Source organism: Telopea speciosissima, chromosome 4 (genome assembly GCF_018873765.1).
Source record: "Telopea speciosissima isolate NSW1024214 ecotype Mountain lineage chromosome 4, Tspe_v1, whole genome shotgun sequence".
Lineage (NCBI taxonomy): Eukaryota > Viridiplantae > Streptophyta > Magnoliopsida > Proteales > Proteaceae > Telopea > Telopea speciosissima.
The window spans coordinates 1,007,340-1,031,670 of record NC_057919.1 but is presented as its reverse complement, the minus strand read 5'-3'; the positions used below and the strand labels follow the sequence as shown (position 1 = coordinate 1,031,670).

Below are 24,331 nucleotides of genomic sequence, written 5' to 3'. Positions count from 1 at the left end.
CCGCATCGCTCGCTCTATCGTTCCTTCTTGGTCCTTCCTTTCCAATTATGACCACTCTCCCAATGGTCGAATTTTGATCTTGTGGGACCCTTCTATCCTCAACATCTCCATCTCGTTCTCTTCCCCCCCAGATCCTTCACCTTTTTCTTTCCCCTCTTAATTCCCCTCCTTTCATCCTCTTGGTATTTATGCTCATAACCGTGCTTCTGACCGCCTCCCTTTGTGGGCCGATCTCTCCATCCTCAAACCAGAGTGGGTTCCTTCCCTTGGGGTATTGGTGGTGATTTCAATGTGGTCAAGTTCAGTCATGAGAAAGTAAGTGGTAGGCCCTTTGATCTTTCCTCCTCTAATGCTTTTAATGATTGTCTCAATGACCTTGGCATTTCAGATCTTCGCTGGTCAAGTTCCCCTCTCACTTAGCATAACCGTCGAGGAGGTTTTGATCGCATTGCTTGCAAAATCGACCGCTTTCTCATCAATGATTCCTGGCTATCCTTTTTCCCCAATTCTCTTGCCAATTTCCTTCTCCCTAGTATCTCGGATCACAGTCCCTGTTACTTTCGGATCCAGCCCTACATCTCCTTTGATCCTACGCTTTGAAATACTTCGATATGTGGTCTTCTCACCCCCCTCTTTCTCCCCTTAGTCCGTGACTCTTGGCTTAAGCCAGTTCCCTTCCATTCCCTCTCTCTCCTTGCTTATGGCTGTAAGCTTCGTAACCTTAAACTTTCCCTCAAATCTTGGAACTCGTTCACCTTTGGGACCATCTCTTCTCGAGTCTCCTTGTTCCGAGATAGTCTTGCTCGCATTCAAGCTGATATCCAATTGGATTTGCTTAATCCTTTCCTTGCTGAGGAAGAGCATAGGCTTTCTCTTGAGCTCTCTTCCCTTTCCTCCCCTGAAGAAAGCCTTCTCCGGCAGAAATCTCAAATTAAATGGCTTGAGCTCGGAGATTCCAACTTAGCTTTCTTCCATAGATCTCTCAAAGCTCGTTCCAACTCCAATTCTATCTCTTTGCTTCTCTCCCTTGATGGCAACCCCCTCAACTCCGTCCCTGAGATTAAGTCTGAAGCTATCTCTTTCTTTTTCTCCCTCTTCTCCCCCCTTCCCCCCCTCCCCCCCAATTTAATAAATAAATTCGTCCCCTCTTCTCTCTTTGGCTTTCTCCAATCCATCCCCTCGGATGACGAAATAGCCAAAACTGTCCTCTTTCACAAGTCCAATCGGGCCCTGATCCTAATGGCTTTAGTATGGACTTTTTCCTTGCTTATGGGGACATCATCAAAGATGACCTTTTCAAAGCTATTTGCAGCTTTTCTTCAATCCCGGTCAGATCTCTACGATCAATCAGACCTTCCTTTGCCTCATCCCTAAAAAGTTGGGGGCTTCCTCTTTGGCTGATTTTAGACCTCTCTCTCTGTAATCTCCTTTTTAAATTCATGGCCAAAATTCTTGCCAACCGTCTTCAATTGGTAGTTCCTTCCTTGGTCAGCCCTAACCAATCTGCTTTCATTTCGGGTAGAAGCATCGTTGATAACATTCTTCTTTGCTCTGAAATTGTCAGAGGCTTCGATCGTAAATCCCACTCTCCTGCTGCCCTTATGAAGATTGACATCCATAAGGCATTTGACTCTATCAGGTGGGATTTCACTGGTGATGTTTTTACTCAAATGTCCTTTCCCCTTCCCTTCATGCGCTGGATCCATTTCTGTATCTCTTCCCCTTCCTTTTCGGTTATTATCAACGACTCTCCTACCGGTTTCTTCCCCTCTAAAGAGGGAATTCGCGAAGGCTGCCCTCTCTCTCCCTTGCTCTGGAAGTTCTCTCTAGGAGCATTCAGTCAAAAACTGACCAGCACCTCATCTCCCCCATCCCAAATGTAAGGCTCTCAATCTCTCACCTTGCCTTCGTGGATGACCTTATGATATTTTCTAAGGCTGATCCCTCTTTGATCTCTTCCATTATGTCCTCCCTCCATCTCTTCGAAAGCCTCTCTGGGCTTAAGATCAATCTCCTCAAGTCCAATATCTTCCTCTCTAGAGTTTCTGACTCTGTTAAGGATCATCTTCTCTGCCTGACGGGATTCTCCCTCAGCCACCTCCCTGTTAAATATCTTGGTCTCCCCCTCATTCCTGCTAGGTTGACTGCCCACCATTGTTCCCCTATGTTAGATCTCATTAGAAAGAGCCTCCAGCTTTGGAAGGGCAGACTTCTCTCCTTTGCCGGTAGGCTTGAGCTCATTAGATTCGTCCTCCAATCCTCTTACATTTATTGGGGTGGCATCTTTGGGCTTCCCAAGTCGACCATTTCTGCCATGGAATCCCTCTTTTGTGCCTTTCTTTGGAAAGGCAAAGAATGCTCCAAATTCATCCATCCAATCAGTTGGACTACCATATGTCTCCCCAAATCCGAAGGTGGCCTAGGTATCCGTAGGATTAGTGATTACAATAAGGCTGGTATTCTTAAGCTCATCTAGAAAATCATAACCAATCATGTTTCTATCTGGGTTTACTAGGTTCACTCTCATCTCCTTAAAAAGGATTCCCTGTGGACTGTCCCCTTTTCGGCAGACACTTCTTGGGTTTGGCGCAAAATCCTCCTGCTCCGGCCTCTTGCCCTTCGTGCCATCTCCCTCAAGATTGCTGACGGCTCCTCCTTCTCTCTTTGGATGGACCCATGGAACTCTTCTAGTGTCATTTTTAATCTCCTTGGAGCCCGCTCTGTTTACTCTTCTGGTATTCCCAAGTTCTCCCCTCTCTCCTCCATTATTGTTGACGGCTTGTGGTCTCCCTCCTCGCCCTTTCCCCCCATGTCTTACCCAGGTCTAGGCCTCCCTTCCCCCTCTGCCCCTCCCCCTCCTCTCAATCGGACAAGACCATATGGAACCCTTCCCCCAATGGCCTCTTTAGCTCCAGATCGGCTTGGAATTTTGTTCGTCTCCAAGCTCCGACGGTTCTCTGGCATAAGCTCATCTTTTTTTTTCAATGTTTGGCGTGCCCTAAACAAATGCCTTCCCACCCAAGCTTTTCTTCTAAACCGTCACATCCATGTTTCCCCTGCTTGCATCCTGTGTTGGAACAGTCTTGAGGACGTTGACCACCTTTTCTTCTCTTGCCCTTTCACCTCCCCTATTTGGAAGAAAGCCCTCCAATCCATTTGCCCTGGCCGAGAAGGCCTTCACCTTTTTCCCGTGAGTGGCTTTGGATGGATATGACTTTTTCAGGCAGTTCTATTTGTGATTCAGCAGGTAAACTTGTGCTAGGGGCTATCATTTCCCATATTTGGATGGAAAGAAATCTTAGAAGACGGACCTCCAATTCCTGATCTTTTGATAAGATTTGGAAAGCCATCTTCTTTGATGTTAGCTCTAAGCTGTAGATTGTTCGTTCTGGCTCTCTTGTGGACTATCCTAGAAATAGGCACATTGCTTCATTTTGGAACTTAGATGTTTCTTTTATTCAAACTCCTAGCCCGCCCTTATAGGGCTTGTTAGGGGTTGGGTCTTTGTATAGCTCCCCCCCCCCCTTCTCTTCTCCTTGTGTAGTCTCCCCTCCCCCCTTTTTTCTTTTCCCGTTTTTGGTAATGCATTTTTATTCACCCAAAAAAAATTAAGAGTGGCCTTTTTACATGCATAAAATTTTCATTAAATAATTTTTAAGACATTTTCTATTTTAAATTGGATTGGAGATACCTTTTAATCTTCTCCATTTTGTTTTTTGTCAGAAGTCTATATTATACCCTAATATTTTACAATCAGATTCAAATTCAAATAAGCGGAAGTGTGGACCTTATAGGATTGAATTGGACCATGGAATTTTCTGATAATATAAATCATCATGGTTCAATTTGATCCAGCCCGTTATATCAAGAGATAAACAAAAATAGGTTGCAACGTCTCCCTACCGATCAATCTCAAAGAAAGAGGAAGCTCAGTCTTGAGCAACTTGGAAGCATGACTTAAGATATCCTGACTTGAGCAAATATAGTTTTGCAAAGATACAGCCCTAGTTCGAACCTGCAAATTGTAGATTCATCAATTAACTTGAGGTAAAGACATTTGAAAATGGGATTAAATGATGCAAGAAGAAACTGTAGGAGAAACATAAGAAAGATGAATATGCAATAAGTACACAAACCGTAGAAGATGTATCACCCTATATTCACTAGCTTCATCTTGAAAGGTGTACCGACAAACACATGAAACTTCAAAGCAATTGATACAGTGCAAATAATAAAGCATAAGTTACAAGTGGATCCCATTAAAGTAATGATCAGAAGGTACCTCAAAAGATGCAGTCTTCAATTTTAGCGTAAGTGTTCGCCCACGAAGACCACCTTTCTCCATGTCATTTGCAAGCATTTCTGCAGTATCCGCTGCAAACAAAAATTTACAGAAGCTTACTTCCAGAATTTTGTCAAACATAAAACCTAAGTCTTAGTTTGGTTAGTTCAGGGTCTTCTTTTGGGTTATTTCTCAACAGTCTTATGTTAAAAATTGGGTTACACCCATGGTTTAAAGTATCACACCGACTTGGCCGATACGCATCGGTATTGCAAGGTATCAATATGATACGATGAGGTACGTTTTTGTTGGAATATGTAATCCAGAATACCATGGGGGTATTCTGGTCTTTTTGGGGTAATTTTATTCTTCTTATATTATTAAGTTTATGTCAGTTATGTGGGTTTTAGTCCCACATCGCCTAGTTTAGTCACTTTGTAATTTCCCCTCTATTATAAATAAAAGGGCTTACCTATCAATTATATAACTCAAGCATTACAATCAATTCTTTTTCCATCTTCTCTTCTCTCTCAAGTTACTGGTTATAGGTCCTAGATTTTCTACATGGTATCAGAGCTAGGCAACCAGTGACTGATTCCCTCCAAGATTGCCGTTTTGAGAGTCCTTTTGGGTTTCCCGTTTGAAGAAGGAAACCCTAGTTCATAGAAGAAGAAGAACTAGGGTTTCATATGGGTTTTTTATGTTGGTGATTGAAAGAGGGTTGTTCTCGATCGTATGCTGCCTCTGTTTGAGAGTCATGGTCTCGCTGCCGCTGATTTGCTTTAATACCTCGGCTGCTATTAATTTCTGTTGATCGAACCAAGTTTTTTTCTGGTTTGATCAAAGAACTTTTGCTGATTGATCTACAGTCAATCATGCTCTCCTTTTTGGACTTTTGATGATTTTTTTCTGCTTGATGGTGTTTCGTTGAGTTCAGAGGTTGAAGACAATATTTCCGCCTCTAGTTATCGCCTCCCTTTTTCGAATTTGGTTTCTGGCTGGTTCACGCTGGAGTCGATTAATGTTGGAGCTTTTCTGTTATTGAAACCCTTTTTGTTTGATGTTGGATGGTTCATCGGTTCTTCAATTATTGCTGTTGCTGCTCTTTGGTTTTGGCCTGAGATCCTAATTGAGGGCAATACCCCACATAGGCGATCCTAATCCAAGGGTTTCATCACCCAAACCAACCTCTGTTTTGTTTTGAAGATTAAGTCGAAACAGTGACCTGCTTCCCTGTTTTACCGCCAGATCTGATTTCAGGGCTCTAAATATTTGAGTGGAGCTTGCTGTTTGTAGGAACTACCACCTGGGTTTAACAGGGCCTGGGAGTGCGACTCTACCACTGAAATTTTAGGCCAAACAAAGATCTGTCGTGGATTTTCTCTTGATCTGAGTTTCTTCTTTCCGCTAGGTGTTTGTTCGTGACTGAAGGTTGAAGACAACCTTCCTAACGTGAGTGGCTTTCTTTTCTTTTATTCTGGTTTCCAATATTACCCCTCCTTTCTCTTTTTATTTCACTTAGCCTATATTTTACATCTTGCCATTAAGAGTTTGCTCCTTCCAAGTATGTCCCCCATCTATAAATCTAATTCCCTACATGACCCATTACTTTCTTATTTACCAAGGGCCCCTTGCAAAATTCTGGTCATTTATGGAACTACCATTAATTTAATACATTCCCCTATTTGACTACCCAATTGACCCTTGAAAATTCTGATTTATTACCAGTTTGCCCTTTGGCTTGGTTTGTATTTAAAAAATAGAATTCCACCAAATTACAGCAATGCCATCCTTTTTTTCCAACACCGTTCCCTTTCAATAATTCTAATTCCCTTCATATCCCATACCTTTGACATATACCCATAACCCCTTTGGAAGTTCATGGTATTTTCTAATTTGCCATTTCTTCCTTTCCCATTACCCTTAGCACCTTTTGGAAAATTCTGGAATATTATGTTTTTGCCCTATCTCTTACATCATCTCTGTTATGTCCACGTGTACTACACGTGAGAGGGGGATTATGTACAATACACCTACAGACATTGTAGAACGCAGAACTTGCAGGAACATTGGTGCAAAACATAGAAGATCAGTTTTCTCCACCATTGCCATTGGGTATCCTTCGTTATTGGGTTGAGTTTGTCGTAAGGGGAAGATTGAAATATTAAAGAGTATTGAAGATATTTGGTTGTTGCCTATTTGAGGACTTTCAGTTGGGTTGATACAGTTTTTTTCCGCTGCTTGATTCAGTTTGTTTTCGTGGCTTGCTGCTCTAGTTATTTCGCTTCAAGATTCTATGTCACTATGACAATCTGAGATTCATCACTGGATAGCTACTGAAGATCGTTGAAAGCTGCCTTTTTGGAAGACATTCCAGTCCCGGTTTGTTGATCATGTCTGTCCAAGTTTTGAAGATCTATTTTTTCAAGTTCTTTAAGGTTTATTTGGGAGCTGCATTCATATGTCAAGCTGGATTCTGCTGCAACTTAGTTTTTTCCCATTTTGTTCAAGTTGGGTATTTAAGTTAAAATAATACCGCAAGCGTACGGGTCAATCGTCGCTACGGGTCGAACACGAGGAGATATACGCCACTCTATTTAACTAACTTAAAAGTAATACAAAGTGAACCAAATTAAAGTGTTAAATTAAACTAATCAAACTAATGAAAATTAATGCATCCTAACTCATAAGCATCTAACAAAATTAAGGGATTAAGTTGGCGTCCTAACACATGAGCATCTAACCTATCAAACTAACGTAAATTGGAAGGAATAACAAAAACGCAGCCACACTTCATAACCACATAAAAAGAAATAAGGGAATAAAAGTGCATCCACATACCACAACCATATAAAAAAATTAAAAGAAATAGAGGGCGAAGAAGAAGAAGATAGAGAGAGATAGAGGAGAGGGAGAATGAGATTAAGGGTTTAGAGAATGAGATTCCTTGATGTGCTTGAACCGGATTGAACTTGCTTGCATGAATACTTGAATAAACTTACCATGGCTTCCTCTTCTAAATCTCCAAGTCTTGTCATCAACATAGGAACTTAGACTAGGAAGCTTTAAACTAAAATTATTTCAACCATATTGAAGATATTTAAGCAAAACCTATTACAACCATTAAACTAGACTTATGAAATCAAAACTAAAAACTAGAAAGCCAAAAATCACAATTTAGGGGAAATTTCACTAAGTAAATGAACAACATTACAAAGGAGAGGGTAGGGGTATTTATAGGGGGAAGAGAGGAGAAGAGAGAAGAGGGAAGTGTAGGAGAAATATTCCCTAAGAAAGAGAATATTCTCTTCTCCTTCCTCTTTTACAATGCCTTGAATCCCAAGAAAAAAAGAAAAAATAGAAAGAGGGAGAGAAGAGAATATTGTTTACATAAACCTTCTATTTTTAGAAAAGTAAATTTCTAATTCTAACTTGTGCTTCCTTTTCTTTGTAGATATCTTCTCCAAGCAATAAAATCAAAGCATCTTTGATTTTTCAACCTTCCATAGATGAGAAAATATCTTTCAAAATAAATCTATCCCAAGTGAAGTTCCAGGAGTGCCCTTGAAAAGTTGGAGGAGAGAGAGAGAGTGATGACTAGGATTCCACTCATAATTATTGAAATGCCAAATCTGTCCTTCAAAAAACGTGGAGCATGGGGTGGTTATATAAGCCTCACCATTGTGTTCCTTGCGAAAAATCACCCAAAATAGACCCAAATTTCGTCCAATTTGGAGTTGGGGACAAGGAATTAAGTATCGGAGCGTATCGTATCGTCTCGGCCGATACGTCTCGGTATCGGTCATGGCCGAGACGAGACAGGTCGAGATGTATCTTTTTTTTTTAAAAATGCAAATGTCTCGAATGTATCGGTATGTATCGACCGATACATATCGATATGATACGATACGGTCGATACGTATCGATACAGACGAGACATGATTTAAACCATTATTTTATTATTTTTGAAATAACGATACATACCGAGACATCTTGATACGTATCAGCAGCTTAAAAACCACATGGGCCCAAGTCTTCTCAAAACAGAAAACTCGAGCAGGAGCAGGCTGGCAGAAAAAAAACAGTTCCAGCTTTGAGAAACCATAAAAAAACATCTTTAAACTTGGTTTTTGCCAAAGATTTGTTGAGGGCTTTGATTCCTTGGCCAAAAACGATCCTAAAGGAGGTGAAATCTCATCATTTGTTGCATCTAACAGCTCACATTCGAAATCAAAAGGTGTTCTTGAAGGGCAAGGTAGGTTTTTTGAAAAAAACTTGATTCTTTTGTTTAAATCTTTGATTTTTGGTATTTTTTTTGTTATGATTCAAAGGGAATATGTTAAACTAACTTAGTATTGCATTCTTTGTATACATTTACAAAGATTTGAGTTCAAAATCCATGTTTCTTTGCATTTTTTACCCAAAACCGAAAATTGCTTCTTTAAAATGATTTTTTTTTTTATTTTCTTCTAAAATTTAAAACAAATGCTAATGTATATAATATATGTACTATATTATGTATAGATCTATCACATTCCAAGAAGATTATATATTTACCCTAAAATCTATCACAATAGTCACTCCTATTGTTGAAGACCCTTACAGACATGACTTTGATCCACCCCGACATTCTTCATGGCAATTGAGTGACTTTACATGTAAGAAATATCATCTTTTAATCTTTTATAACAATTTCAATGTGCCGCACTTGTCTGGTTATTGATTATTCACAATTCTTAGTATATATGCATGATATATGACACAAATTGCTTGTTTATATTGTTTTTATTGTCCAAAAGTGTATTTCCATGTGTATTTTGATCATTTTCATGCGTTTCTACACCGATTGATACGTATCTCCGATACGATACGATACGTCTCTTAAAATCGCCCGACCGATACGATACCCGATACCGATACTTAAATCCTTGGTTGGGGAGCCCAAGATATCTCAAGTTGAAGTTGGATTGTCCAGAGCCCTCCAAATGTAATCTCTCGGCTAACAGAAAAACTTATCAAAATTGCATTAAAGCCCCTCGAATCCGAACTTCCGCTTTACTGTGTCCCCGACCGACTGTCAATAATTATAAATAAGCCCCTGCAGACTATTTTCGCGCGTTGTTACGGAAATGGCCGTAACTTTTTCGTTTCAACTTGGAATCAAGTGCCGTTTGAACCGTTGCGAAGCTGGCTCGATGGGCTACACATCCATACTATTAACACCTCTAAAGAGCTTAAAAACATTTCCTTAGCATCATCTCCTCCATTTTCACAAGAATTCACCTAAACCCTGAAAAGCATAAGAAAGCACCGAGTAACTCTGTCTAATGTGGTAAAATATATGCTTTATGCCCTAAGATTTCACACATAAATGTGCTCATCATTGGGCATTTGTACCTTGTATGCACCAACTTGAGGGGGAGTGTTAGCATTATTATGGAGTTCTTTTTTTATTTAGTTCAAGTTGGATTTTCCTTCTTCTCTTATTTGTATAATCCAGCTTGAGGGGGAGTGTTGGAATATGTAATCCAGAATACCATGCGGGTATTCTGGTCTTTTTGGGGTAATTTTATTCTTCTTATATTATTAAGTTTATGTCAGCTATGTGGGTTTTAGTCCCACATCGCCTAGTTTAGTCACTTTGTAATTTCCCCTCTATTATAAATAGAGGGGCTAACCTATCAATTATATAACTTAAGCATTACAATCAATTCTTCTTCCATCTTCTCTTCTCTCTCAAGTTACTGGTTACAGGTCCTAGATTTTCTACAGTTTTTTTTTTTTTTTGAAAAAAATGAAGATATCGATGAGTATCACATTGTATCAGCCGATACGGCGTGATACGATATGATATGATCAATACATACCAATACTCTCGATACAATTGATTTAGGTGTCGAAAAAAAAATTAAAGTATCAGTACGTATTGGATTGTATTGGCTGATACGGTGCGATACAATGCAATACATACATTAAAAGGCACATGTGACTTCAGAATTGTGATTCTAGAAACCAGTAAGCATCAACAGCACCTGGACTGACAAGTTTTCACCCAAAACTTCATTTTTTGACTTCTTTCAAATTTCATGCTTGGGGCTTTCATTCCTCGCTGAAAAACAAATCAAATCAAGGAAACAAACTACAATATTGCTTATTTATATTGTCTTTTGCTCCAAACGTGTATTTCTATGTGTATCTTGACCATTTCCCTGCGTATCTGTAGCATGCGATACGTACCTCCAATACGATATGATATGCGATACTGATGCTTTAAACCTTGCACCTCATGTTTGACATTTCAAACTCGATGAGTCATAGTTTTAGTAGGAGTTATATAAGGGAACATCTAGGTAATTAGCTCTTTTCAAAACAAATGAAAGTTTTATGAATTCCAGTGACCAAATATTCTCTACTTCGAAGATCAGACACTTTCAAATTTCTAAGTGTGAACACCTAGACACACTAGATGCTATTCTGACCTGTTCTCTTGAACCTTGTTTCCTTAGCTGGCAGCCAAGCCAAACCAAGACATGTACACCCCACATTGACCAAATAGGAACCTGTTCAACCATAAGAACCCCTGTAAGAGCCCAATATAGCCAAGCTGCTGACAACACTGAATCATTCCTAGATCCCATTTTCAAACCCAAGTCCAAAATGCTGGATTCCATTCAAACCCTAACCATACTCCTAGCCCTAGTTACTCGCAATATACCCTGGTTAGGCCAACCTCTGACCACCCAGCGATAAAATCTCGCCTTTACACTTCTATAATAAACAACTAACCTCAATAGGCAATTATATTACAAAATCCAATCCAATTTTCACTTTATGCCAGACCTAGAGTTGATGATTCCACATCGGTCTTCCATCTGGATTTCCATACAACAAATGAACGTTGCTCAACAGCCAACAAGATTTCAAGTCACCTTCCAACAAAATTCATTAATTACTAAATCTGGTACTTTATGCTAAAATGGAAACATTTAGAGGGAGAAGTTTAATAACGTCTACACTTTCACCAGTCTCCTTAAAATTTAAGAATCGCATTATAACAACTTAAAATACAAATACAACTGTTTCTTTCATTTTCTGAACCTTCTTTTGCAAGTACCCGAAAACATGCAGCATGGATATCAACTGTGCTAGCTTTTATCAAATATAAATATAGTCTCTTCCAAGTTCTTATGCTAACAATACTCATTTCATCAAACTCTGCAAATTCACAGCATCATTTAATGGAAACTTAACATATGCTTTTGCGCAACACATCTTGCATTGATACAGGTGTCACTGTCAGAATCCAACACGTACACAATATCTCAGATTCAGCGATTGCAGAAAAATGGATGTCATCATAGCTTATTCAATGTAAAGAAAATTATTATGTCCATTGTTTAGTGAGTTGGCTCGCTCATCCAGAAGTTGAGCCTTTCGGCACCGTGACCATCTCGACTATCTGAAATTTTCCGTAAAAGATGACAAGGGTCCCTTTTTTCTAGGTAAGTACTATTACTGGATTTGTTCTACAGTTTTCTGAGTGACACAGACAGAACATTAGGGGACTCATCAACTGTTCCTAGCCTGTCCCAGTTTTGAATTGCTCTGGGGTTCGGTGGCCCAGCTTTAACAGGTAAGCTCCTCAACAATTAAAAGAAGTGGCTTTCAGTGTCAGAAAAGAACGTCAAGTTAGCATTCCAACTAAGATTACAAAATATAACGGATTAGATAATTGGATATTATGAGTTAAGTTAGAAATCCACAAGAGCACATGATGCAGGTTCACCATAGAAATTGGCTTATTTCTTTAGAAATAGGCCTATGGTTGGGTTATATACATGTTGGGCCTTTGTTCCCAAGGGTTTTCTATGTATTAGGCCACTTTAATGAGCCTAGACTAGGGGTACATAGGTTGCATACGGGATTAGCCTAATACTTAGTTTATTTTTATGTTTTTTAATTGAACCGGTTCAAATTGGTTGCATCCAATTGGTTCAATTTAAGTGATCATGTGACTTGGTTAAGTGATCATGTGACAACTTAAGTGGTCATGTGATGTAAGTTGGGCTGGATTAGGACTCTATAAATCCAGCCATGTTTTGAGTCTATTTCCTTTAGTATTCTAGTTTTCTAGTCAGTTTAAGTTACCTAATAGGTTAGGGATAGGGTTAGGCCATTCCTTTTTAGTGTCTAAATCTATTTTTGAGTCTTCTATATAAATTTGTAAGGGAGGCCAGCATTGAATACGAATTTGATTAATAAAAAATATTGTTTTGTCTTTGTCTTTCTTTGCTGCTTGCTTCTCTCTTGAGACTGTCTTGTGTGTCATATCAAGACCCCCCCTTGCGAGTAATATCAAGGTTGAAGGACTGGAATCCCGTGACTCCTTGCATCTTGTAGATCGGGAGGTCCTCTCTTAGCTTTTCTTCAATCACTCTTGTTGGAGATCGGTGTTAATTCAAGTAAGTAGTTTTATAATTCTGCAATTTCATTCCTCTTCTTAATCCTCCACTTAACCCTAATCAATTCCCATAACCCTAGCCTCACTCTAAAATCTGTCCAGCTTTATCCCTCCACTCGATCTCAGTTGCAGCCCAATCTGTCCATCAAAACCCTAAATCCAATTTTGCCCTAAATTGCAGAATTTCGTAACTCATCCAAACCCTAACTTCTTTATACCAAAATAACCCCCTAGACCTGCCCATTAATACCCTATCAACCCCTTTCCCAAAACCCACCCCTAAACCCTAGATCCTGAAAACACTCCATTTTTACAAGGCCTCTAACCCGAAACCCTAGATTTCCAACTTCATCCAAATCAATCCAAACCTACACCAATAGACTCATAAAAACCTGCACATCATTACCAAATGAAACCCTAGCTCGAAACCCTAACCCTAATTCTGCCCTAATTAGCCTAAGCTGTCCCAATCGGCCAGCCTTGTTTGATGATCCTATTACCCTGGTTCCTAGTGGGACTACTCCTACCTATGACTACATTAAATTGGTATCAGAGCTATGGCGGAGGGAAGCTCCAACCAAGCCTCGAAAGACCCACTTCCATTCGTTTTTAAGACCCGAGTTCGTCCACCCAATGGGAGCACAACCATATTAATTGTTGATGAGAAGCGACGTAACAACATTATTTCACAATCCGTGGTGGATATGTTGTCCCAGTCAGGAGAGATTTGCATCATGCCACAATCCGTGGTGGATATGTTGTCCCAGTCAGGAGAGATTTGCATCATGCCTACAGGTCAAGTCTTTGTTGAATTTGAGTGTTCCTCATACTTTGACAGTGTTTGGTGTAAGCCGGTACCATCTCCAAGGAGCGTTATTGCAGTAGGCTGTAATTGGTTGGACGAGCGACAAGGTTGGATTGAACCTGAAAACAACTCATGTGTCCTACCTGATCGACACTGTCTATACCATTTGCTTACTCTAAAAGGGTTACAACCAAAGGTGACCACATCGACTGTACAGCCACAGGGACTGCCGAACATGTCAATTCAAACGCAAGTGGCATCGACTATGTTTGAAGTTTCACCAATGGCGGATGTACCAACAGAAGATTCTACTAAGGCGGTTTGTGTTGAAGAGATTCAAGAACCTATAGCTAAAGAAATTCAAGTAGACTAAGTTGCACCAGTAGTTGAGATCATGGTTGAGAAGCTCAGCCATCAAATTGATGTGGAGGTCCAAAACACAATGGTAGAAGAAACTACTGAAGAGGTCTACACTGAAGAGAGCAAAGTAGACAAGGCTGAGGACATGGAAGATGAAGTGGCGATTGAGAACACTCCACAAGAAATCATCAACATCCAAGATGTTGTTCTTGAAGAGGTCGAGCACAGAGTTTATTATGCCACTATGGTTCTCTGAAGAGAAAGCTCCACGCATTAAAGACTTTATCCCCAATGTTCCTGCCTCATCGGAATTTTGTTTGGGGATGGTCAAAGCTGCTGATCACATGTTGATTCCCCCCCCCCATCACTGCAAAATTCGAGGACGAATTTTTTCAAGTTGGGGAGAGTTGATGCAGGTTCATCATAGAAATTGGCTAATTTCTTTAGAAATAGGCCTAGGGTTGGGTTATATCCATGTTGGGCCTTTGTTCCCAAGGGTTTTCTATGTATTAGGCCACTTTAATGAGCCTAAACTAGGGGTACATAGGTACATACCTTGCATACAGGATTAACCCAATACTTAGTTTATTTTTATGTTTTTTAATTAAACCGGTTCAAATTGGTTGCATCCAATTGGTTCAATTTAAGTGATCATGTGACTTGGTTAAGTGCTCATGTGACAACTTAAGTGGTCATGTGATGTAAGTTGGGCTGGATTAGGACTCTCTAAGTCCAGCCATGTTTTGAATCTATTTCCTTTAGTATTCTAGCTTCCTAGTCAGTTTAAGTTACCTAATAGGTTAGGGATAGGGTTAGGCCATTCTTTTTTAGTGTCTAAGTCTATTTTTGAGTCTTCTATATAAGTTTGTAAGGGAGGCCAGCATTGAATACGAATTTGATTAATAAAAAATATTGTTTTGCTGTTGTCTTTGCTACTGTTGCTTCTCTCTTCAGAAACTGTCTTGTGTGTCATATCAAGACCCCCCCTTGTGAGTAATATCAAGGTTGAAGGATTGGAATCCCCAGTGACTCCTTGCATCTTGTAGATCGAGAGGTCCTCTCTGAGCTTTTCTTCAATCTGCTACTGTTGGAGATCAGTGTTAATTCAAGTAAGTAGTTTTATAATTCTGCAATTTCATTCCTCTTCTTAATCCTCCACTTAACCCTAATCGATTCCCATAACCCTAGCCTCACTCTAAAATCTGTCCAGCCTTATCCCTCCACTCGATCTCAATTGCAGCCCAATCTGTCCATCAAAACCCTAAATCCAATTCTGCCCTAAATTGCAGAATTTCGTAACTCATCCAAACCCTAACTTCTTTATACCAAAATAACCCCCTAGACCTGCCCATTAATACCCTATAAACCCCTTTCCCAAAATCCACCCCTAAACCCTAGATCCTGAAAACACTCCATTTTTACAAGGCCTCTAACCCGAAACCCTAGATTTCCAACTTCATCCAAATCAATCCAAACCTACACCAATAGACTCATAAAAACCTGCACATCATTACCACATGAAACCCTAGCTCAAAACCCTAACCCTAACCCTAATTCCGCCCTAGCCTAAGCTGTCCCAATCGGCCAGCCTTGTTTGGTGATCCTATTACCCTGGTTCCTAGTGGGACTACTACTTCCTAGGACTACATTAGCATAGCTTATGGAATGATGTTATTTGTGCCACAACAAAAGTTTATTTTGGGGAGAAACATACAGTTCACAAACTGTGATAACTGTTGAGTTATGCCATATGGAGGGACAAGAATCACTGGTAAAGAATTGCAATTAAGTGTGGTAACAAAATTTGAGGTGTCAGTTTTAGAACTCTTTCAATGTCTTATTTTAAATTAAATTTTCCAATTTAATGCTAGGTATAAAGCTGGAAGAGTCCTAAAGCAAGCAACCATTCCGAGCCAAAGATAAAATTCGATCAAATACTGCAATAACACAAGAGCCTTCTAGAATTATTTACAATCTGTTCTGCACACTAGCATGATGAGAAATTGAGAATAAATATAAATAGCAATGAACATAATCAAATCAACTATGTGGTATGGTGAGATTAAATATGGTGCAATTGTCAGGTAAAAGCTATAGACTTGCTTACCTAACTTCTGATAAAGAAATTGCTCATCATTAGTGGCTGAAAATGTTCTCTCACTACTCATACTTTTACGCAATTTAGTTTGTGGAGAATCTGTTTTTCCTAAACCCAGACCAACGGACAGAAAGAAGTCTGCAACAGAAGGGAAAATGATTTTCTTACATAGTTTTTTGGGGGGGTAGAATAACTTCATCAAACTGAAACCAAAGAGCAGCCACAGAGTATAAAACAACAGAAAGAAATTAGTCAAACCAACAAAAGTCCCCAGCCCTGTAAAACCCAGCTTCACAATTGTATTAAGAGTACAAAATGGTAACTAAATTTTTGTCCAAAACATTTCTATGGATTTATAACTACATTGCATACCATGCCATCAAATATATATATAATGAGATCTTAAAGAAAAAAATTGTTCCTATTTAGATACAAGTGATGCCAAACTGGTTTCTGTTTACTAATTATATGTTTCATATGGTTTGACAAAATAACTCTGTTCCATGAGACAAGAAGTACCACACGACATAATGCTTAGCCACATCTACAGCTTACATCTGAAGTGGTCCATCAATCTTCCCTGGCCTCAATAAATTTGGAAAAATGCTCCACCAGTGCTTCAATTTGACTTCGATACAATAATACATCAACATGAACCCAATTCAATCCATCTAATCTGAAGTAATTGGATCCAGTTCAAACTGAGCCAGATTCAGACCAGCCTCAGATATATGTATATGACAAAGAATCAGTGATAAATAATGCTATGTGGATATAAACATAAGAGGGCATTTGTAAGAAAATATTTCAAACGAGAACAACAATAATGAAATTGTTAAAAGTAGCGATAATGATGACAATGACAATGATCTTGAGTGTAAACAAATCGGATCAAATCAGGTCCAGGTATTATCCAAATTCTGGATACATATGGATTGGCCTTGGTTCAATTGAACTTGAAATAGATCTGGATAAGATCCAATTGATTGAAAGCCATACAAATCCTCTTCCTCAAAGAAATATAGGTATATCAAGAAAGAGGATAAGCTGTACATTAACATAAAATAAGGGAAACATATGTTATCCAATATTCCATTAATGTATTTCTCCAGAAACAGAACCACCCCATCTGGCACATAAAAATGGGAATAAAGTCAACTTTTACACATGAGAAGCTTTATACAAATTCATTAAGACCTAGAAATTTGATACGGTGGTTGTTATATAAAATATTGATGGATCATAGGGGACCGGAAGGTAAGAATAAAAACCCATATGACATGGGTCACAACATCAATTCCTGTCAGTAAGTGTAATGCTGCGAAGGAAAATTTATTAGAGTAACTATCCTACAAGCAGCACCTGAACGCTTACTCTTACTGCTCTTCTCAGGTTCACCTCTTTTCTTAGGATGGCTGTCCTGAGGTTCTTGTTTGGATTCATTTGTTTATCACAGTACAAGTCCCCCTCAGTCACTGCCATAGTTGACCGAGTATCAACTCTCTTTTCCAGATACTCGCTTCTATGGGCCAAATCACTCTCCTCGGGAGATATCTCCTTGACTACACCCTCCTAAAGATTTCATTTCAATTGGAATTTGGTTATTCATAATGTACGATGATCCCTGTGTTGCATCCATGGCTCAATGGTTGAAGCGCCCAACTCATAATTGGCAAATTCGTAGGTTCAATTCCTGCTGGATGCACACCAATGGGAACGTTCAATATGTCTATTGGAATTGGCTCTGTATCAATGTTGATTGTGCAAATATTTTATCAGTAATAAAGACGAAAGGCTCCCCTCCCCTCTCCTTCCCAACCCTTATTTTCACACCATTAGTGGTAGAGACTTAGATATGCTGGATCACATGAATCAATCAGATCCAACCAGGCAAGAAACACCCAAGGTTCCCAGGTTTGGGATTGAGCAGCCACGGGATTCAACTATCTAACTTTGGAGGGAACCATGCTTTCCTGAAACTGAAAAAGCAGGGGACAATAAATAATTGAGTCCTAACCTGTTAATAACACGTTTTTAAGTCCGAAACTGTTAACTTTGGAGGTAAGTGTTTGGGGCTGCTATATCTCACATTTGGATGGAGCAGAACCTTCGAAGATGGACCTCCAATTCTCGTTCTATTGACATGATTTGGAAAGCCATCTTCTTTTATGTTAGCTTCAAACCCCATATGTTGCCTAGTAGATCGCTTCTTGATACCCCAAGGAACAGGCTTATTGTTGTATTCTGGGGCTTAGATGATTCTCTTCTTCTGTCTCAAGGCCAAGCTTCTTAGGGCTTGAGTCTTGTATTGTTCCCCCCGCCCAACCTTTTTCGGGGTTTTAGTAATGATTTTTATTCATCCAAAAAAAAAAAACATTTCTAAGATTACTCAATCAAACAATTTCTCTGAAAAATAATGAAAATAGATTTAGTTACCTTATAATAATGATTTGCAGGAGAAAGGATTACCTTCAAGACAACCCCTTTCCCCATGTGCACTAGAAAGAAAGTCAAATACCATTCTCCAAAGGATTATCAAAGGTATCCAAATCTGTCACTTTGATATAAACTGCTAATCAGGGGAAACACCCATATCATACCATTAGAAAGTATCTTAGATCATGAGCCATCAGACAATGGAGGAATAAGTGACTTATGGATAGTAGGCTACCCTAAATGTCAATATCTCATGCACATCATTCACATATAGGTTTATAAGGTAATGCAACCCCGGATTCCAAAACACTAAATTTGGGTCGCTATCGACCCACACAAATTATAAGAATCCAATTATAAGAAATCAGTGGTAATTCTGCAATTATTTAAAGTTCAGGACCCTTTAGGAAGGGATAAACAGAGTCAGGAACAGGATGGTAATTAACTTCAAAAGGAAAGGACCATCTTGAGATTTCAGAATGACTGACAAATTTGAAACAATTTATAAAAGGAAGGGCATCTTTGGAAATATCACCAATTAACAGTTTATTTGTAAATAATAGAAGTTGTTTCATCTTCATCTCACAACAGGAACAGTACCAGTGGAAGAGGGAACTGGCTTGCAATTGCAACAGTCCCTCACCCAGGGCTTCAAACCGGTAAGGTATTTGGGGTTAAGATTTCAACTCCAAATCCTCTTGAATACACCCAAAATTAGACCAAGCAATCGACCAAAAAAAAAAACACAAAACAAAACAAAAGTACTTGCAACGAGTCCAGACAGAAAGTTCACAACCTAACCAGAGTTTCAATTTGAAACTTTCTAGTCAAGTAGGCTTTCAAACAGGGGTTTTGCTCGTATGGTAGCCCAAGGGTAAGGAATGATCACCCAAACTTTTATGAAGAAAGGGAAAGGGATGAAGGAGACCGATGCCTCAATGGTCAACAGTGACTGACTGTAAGTCTTGTTGGGATAGAACAGGGAAAGATGAAGGGAAGAAATAAGGAAAGAGGATAAATAGAAGAACTGAAGGAGACGAATAAGGGAAAAAGAAGGGAAGTTGAGAAGAATTACCTGAGAGGGAGGAGGACTGGATTGATGGGGAAGAAGAAGAAGACCACATGGCCAACTCTTGGCCCCAGCAAGTCACAGCAACAGTAACTCAAAATAAAGTTTTATTCATTCCATTCTTTGTGAATCGAAAAGACAACTACAACTCTACAAGCACATATAGAATTAAAAAGACAACTACTCAAACTCCATCACTGAAACAACTCAGACTCCTATGACTCCTATAATGGCCAACTCTTAAATAAAATAAAAATAAAGGGATGAAGTTTTCTGTCCGGGAGCATGGACTACACCAGCACTCCCTGAGTCTATCTCTCTCCTCCTCCAACAGGGGGCAGAGATGTCATTTCATAAGGGGAGGAGAGAGATAGACAAAGAGGAGCACTGGCGTAGGCCACGCTCCCAGACAGAACATTTTCCCAAAAATAAATTTCAAAGTACAAGAATAACTCTACCAACCCCTATTAGACCAGAATCCTCCTGGTTTGGATCTAGTTTGTTTCGGTCTAGGTTTCCAGATTGGGCCATGCCAGTCCAGCCACGCACATGCAACTGCATCATAAGGTCTAGTTTTGAAGCAGACACATCACACAAGCCACTAAAGGATAGAAAAACAAGTGATTTATGGATTCTCATCTTCAGTGCAAATTCAGAAAACAAAAAAAACAAAAAAATTTAAGTGAAAAGGCATGTATATGGAGTGTCATCTTCTGAGAAAATTTACAACATAAGCACAAAACAGGTGAGGAATGTACTTTGAAATTTATAGTTATAAAGGCCAATGTAGTCTCTTCCCTTGAAGTACATGACATTTACTGATCCATAGTTATCAAGGCGCCACTTAGGCAACGCCATGGCGTCCAGGCACTTCAAGAGGGGCTGGGTGTTGGATATGTGTGTCCATCAAACCCAATATTTATATTTTAATTGATATTAATTCTCATCATGTGTGATGGTTTGTGCCTTAAGGTTAGACCTTTAAACTGTTTGCAACTAGGGACTGAACTAGGCCTTCAGTTCACATGGTTGTTACACTCTATTCTTGTGAATGAGATTCTAGAAATGTAAATGTGAGTACTCATATGCTATGTGTATTGAACTGGATCATTATGGGAGTCTTGCATGGCAGACTGTCTATTGTATATTTGCACAAGACTCTCATCATTGGTGCTCTGATCTCCAAACCTGAGACGTCCTCACCATTGCAAGTGGGTGTTGTATGTTTTGCTATACCAAAAGTTAATGCCAATACTAGCTAACTATCGGTGTGTTGGATTCACGATGTTTATGTATGAATGGGAGAGATTTTCAATAATAAATCCACTTCCCGAACAAGGAGAATATCAAGTGGGAATCCATTGACTGTGATTGGAAAAAATTCTGAGCTCGGTGACAATTATGTAAAGTATTTACACATGGATTTAAATATTATTATTATTTAAATAATTATATTTAAAAATGTTTTATAGAAGTATTACGTCCAATCCACGGTCATCGACAGCTTAGGGTTTTTTACTGTGTTAGTTTTCCATGCCTGATAATCTGTCAGGTAATATTGTAAAGTGGAGAGACCAAGAGGTAAATTATTTCCCGCCACAAAAAGTGCATCCCAGTGCACAATGCTCTTGCTACTACAGGGTTTGGAAGGGGCAAATGTACGCAGCCTTACCCCCTTCTTCGCAAAAGAGGCTGTTTCCAAGTTTTGAACCCACAACCAATAGGTTGCAATAGCACAACTATAACCGTTGCGCCAAGGCTCGCCCACTAGATCATTTTCCCAATATGTGGGTTATATATTACCACCCACCTGGGGTTGAGCGAGTGGTAAATAGTTTTCCGATCACTTATGTTGCATTACCTTTTGGTAATCAAGAGATGGACTGCAACAAACTTAGCTGGATCACCAGATAGAATCCCACCACTTATTTTGTGGACCCCACTCAGATTAGGGATTCCCCCTCTTTTTAATGAGGCTAAAGGGAGGAGAGAAATCACTCGTACGAATTTTGAATTCTCTCTTCCTCTCCTACCTAGGTTTTTGAACCCCATAGATCGAGAACTCACAAGATCTCAGTTTTCCAAGGGGTCGAGACAAGACTTAATACGAGTTCTAAAAGTGCAATATCTCGGGTTGAGATCTTGAGTCGACCCAGATCTCCACCCATCTTATCCGTTAAAAGTATCGTAACTCGACAGAACTCGAGATATCTCGATCGAGTTCTGTCCAGAACCTCTTTTCTTCCCTTGTGAAGGTTGTGAGCTCATTTTACCTCCGGATTTCAACGTATAACCTGCCAGAGAGTTGATTCAGCTACACAATTGAAGGATTCATCTCAAATTTGAAGCATTTTTCAAAGGTAAACAATTTTTCCCCAAATCTTTTTTTTTCAAAAAAATTTGTTCAAACCTTGGTAGATTCATGTCAATGTAAGATATGTTACATAACTTTAGACGATCTATCACTTGATGGAGTCCAAATTTTTTCCCGTTATGATTTTTTTTATTATATTTTCTGTGAAAAAAATGAATATTTTGAAAAATGAAAATGAAAAAAATAGGATGAATAGTGATTGTTTGGAAGTGATTTTCATGTATGTTGGACAACTTTGGATGCTCTACAGCTTCATGGAGTCATTTTGTTTTTTCACCCATTAAAAAAAGTATTTTATTTTTCAGAATTAATAAAAATATTATTAAAACTTAAAAAATACACATAATATTAAGAAAAAATACCTGTTTTGTTGGAAAATTATGTACAACATATGTACATAATGTCTAAATTCAAATGGTGTCGAATACAATACTTTAAGTCTTTAATACATTACTTTGATTATTTAATAGTTACTAATACATGCTTTTTTATGTAACAGTGTAAAAATTAAGACATTGGTATACAATGGGGGATATAGCATGGCAACATGAAGTCCCGATGTCCGAGGATAAAAAGAAGTCCAAGTGTAACTATTGTGGAAAGTTGCTATCTGGAGGAGCCACTAGGTTAAAACAAAACAGCATTTGTCTGGTGGCCATACAAATGTTACCAAATGCACAAATGTTCCTTACTGAGTGCAACAGGCCATAGCAAAGCACATGAGAGGAAGATGAGAAAAGAAAGCTGAGAGGGAAAGGCAACAAAGAGAGGTTGATGAGGCAGTGCTAGAGAGGCCTGGTGTAGAGATCATTGGAGATGACACAGAATATAGGCCTTCTCCTGATGAGTTCGAATCAGAGGCTGAGTGAAGAATCTACCAGCAGACTTTGGCAGATAGTAGACAAAGTTTGCATTTTGAGAATATGAGAAGATATGAGCAGGCAAGAGGAGCCGGTGTATTTGGCTCAGCTGCACCAGTGCAACAAGATGAGAGGAGGAGAAGCACTGGCACAAGACAGAATCCCTATATCCCACAGCCCCCAACTCGACCGCGAGTACATTCCCCAGATCCTATTCTTGAGCAGGATCCATCTATTTTTAGGCAACAAGATGCCTACCATATTTGGATGGAGCGTAATATCAGGAAATGGACTTCCAACTCTCGGTCCTATTAGCAGATTTGTTATTCCATTTCCTTCGAAATTAAAGCCAAGTTGTCATCAGCTCCCCCTTCTTCTTGCTCTGACACCCCAAGGAACAGGCTTATTGTTATCTCCTAGGGTCTCTCTTCTGTCTCTCTTGTTGCTCCAGACCCTCTTCCCTGAGGATTATGCTTTTCTTTTTGTTGTTGATCCCCAAAGATGATCCATGTATATTCTTTCTCTCTTTGGTAATAAAATTCTTATTCACCCAAAAAAAATATGCCTACCAGCCAACCATCCCGTAAGTGTTTGGAAGTAAACAAGAGAAAGCATGGAATGCCTTGAGCAAGTTCATGTTCTATGATAGCATTCCACCTAATGTAGCACAGGGAACATACTATCATGCATTCCTTGATGCTGCAGGGAGGGCTGGCCTAGGATGGAAGGGGCCCACACCACATGAGTTAATGCATGTATATTTGTCTAAGGAGGTAGATGAGCTGAAAGAGTACATTGAGGGTCTGAAGCCAAGGTGGAAGATGTATGGGGTTACCCTTATGACTGATAGTTAGACAAGACCTACTAGACAATCCATTATCAATTTCATGGTGAATTGTAATGGAAAGACAGTAATCTTGAAGTCTGTGGATGCATCATATTTGTATAAGGAACTGAAGCAAGTGGAGGATGATATAGAACCAAAGAACGTTATCCAACTTACGACGGATAACGTTTCTAACTTTAAAAAGGCTAGAGAGAAGTTGATGAACAAGAAGAGTAAGAGGGTCCGCCTCTTTTGGACTCCATGTGTAGCACATTCCATTGATTTAATGCTGAAGGACATGGGGAAGAAAACTTTGGTCGCAAGTGTGGTTAAGAGGGCAAGACAAGTGACCACATTTATGTATAACCATGGTTATGCTTTAGCCATGTTGATGGAAAAATGCAATGGCGATTTAGTGAGGCCTGGTGTCACTCGATTTGCCACCAATTACATTGCATTGAAGAGCTTTCAGACGAAGGTGGTAGGTCTGAGGTCTATGTTTGCAAGTAAATAGTGGTATGGTTAGCAAGGGTCTAATTTACAAGAAGGGACGACAGCACAAGAGACCATTGCAAGCGACCAATTCTGGAAGGACTTGCATAAAATTGTTGCCATATTAGAGCTAGTGGTAGCAGTACTAAGGATGGTTGATACAGAGAAGAAGCCTACCTTGCCCCACATTTATGCTGCCCTTTAGAAGATAAAGGAAATGGTCAGAGCTGCAATACCTCGGAGTGTAAGGTCATATACTAACATCGTT

At 39.4% G+C, this 24,331-nt stretch overlaps 1 protein-coding gene across 1 annotated transcript in view; it reads right to left on the bottom strand.

Moving 5' to 3' along the window:
- Positions 1 to 24,331, bottom strand: part of LOC122658885 (DNA polymerase kappa) — a 115,076-nt gene that overhangs the window by 43,825 nt on the left and 46,920 nt on the right. Inside the window, 3 exon segments of the mRNA XM_043854034.1 lie at positions 3,904 to 4,015; positions 4,283 to 4,374; positions 16,016 to 16,144. Coding sequence (XP_043709969.1) covers positions 3,904 to 4,015; positions 4,283 to 4,374; positions 16,016 to 16,144 — 333 coding nt within the window.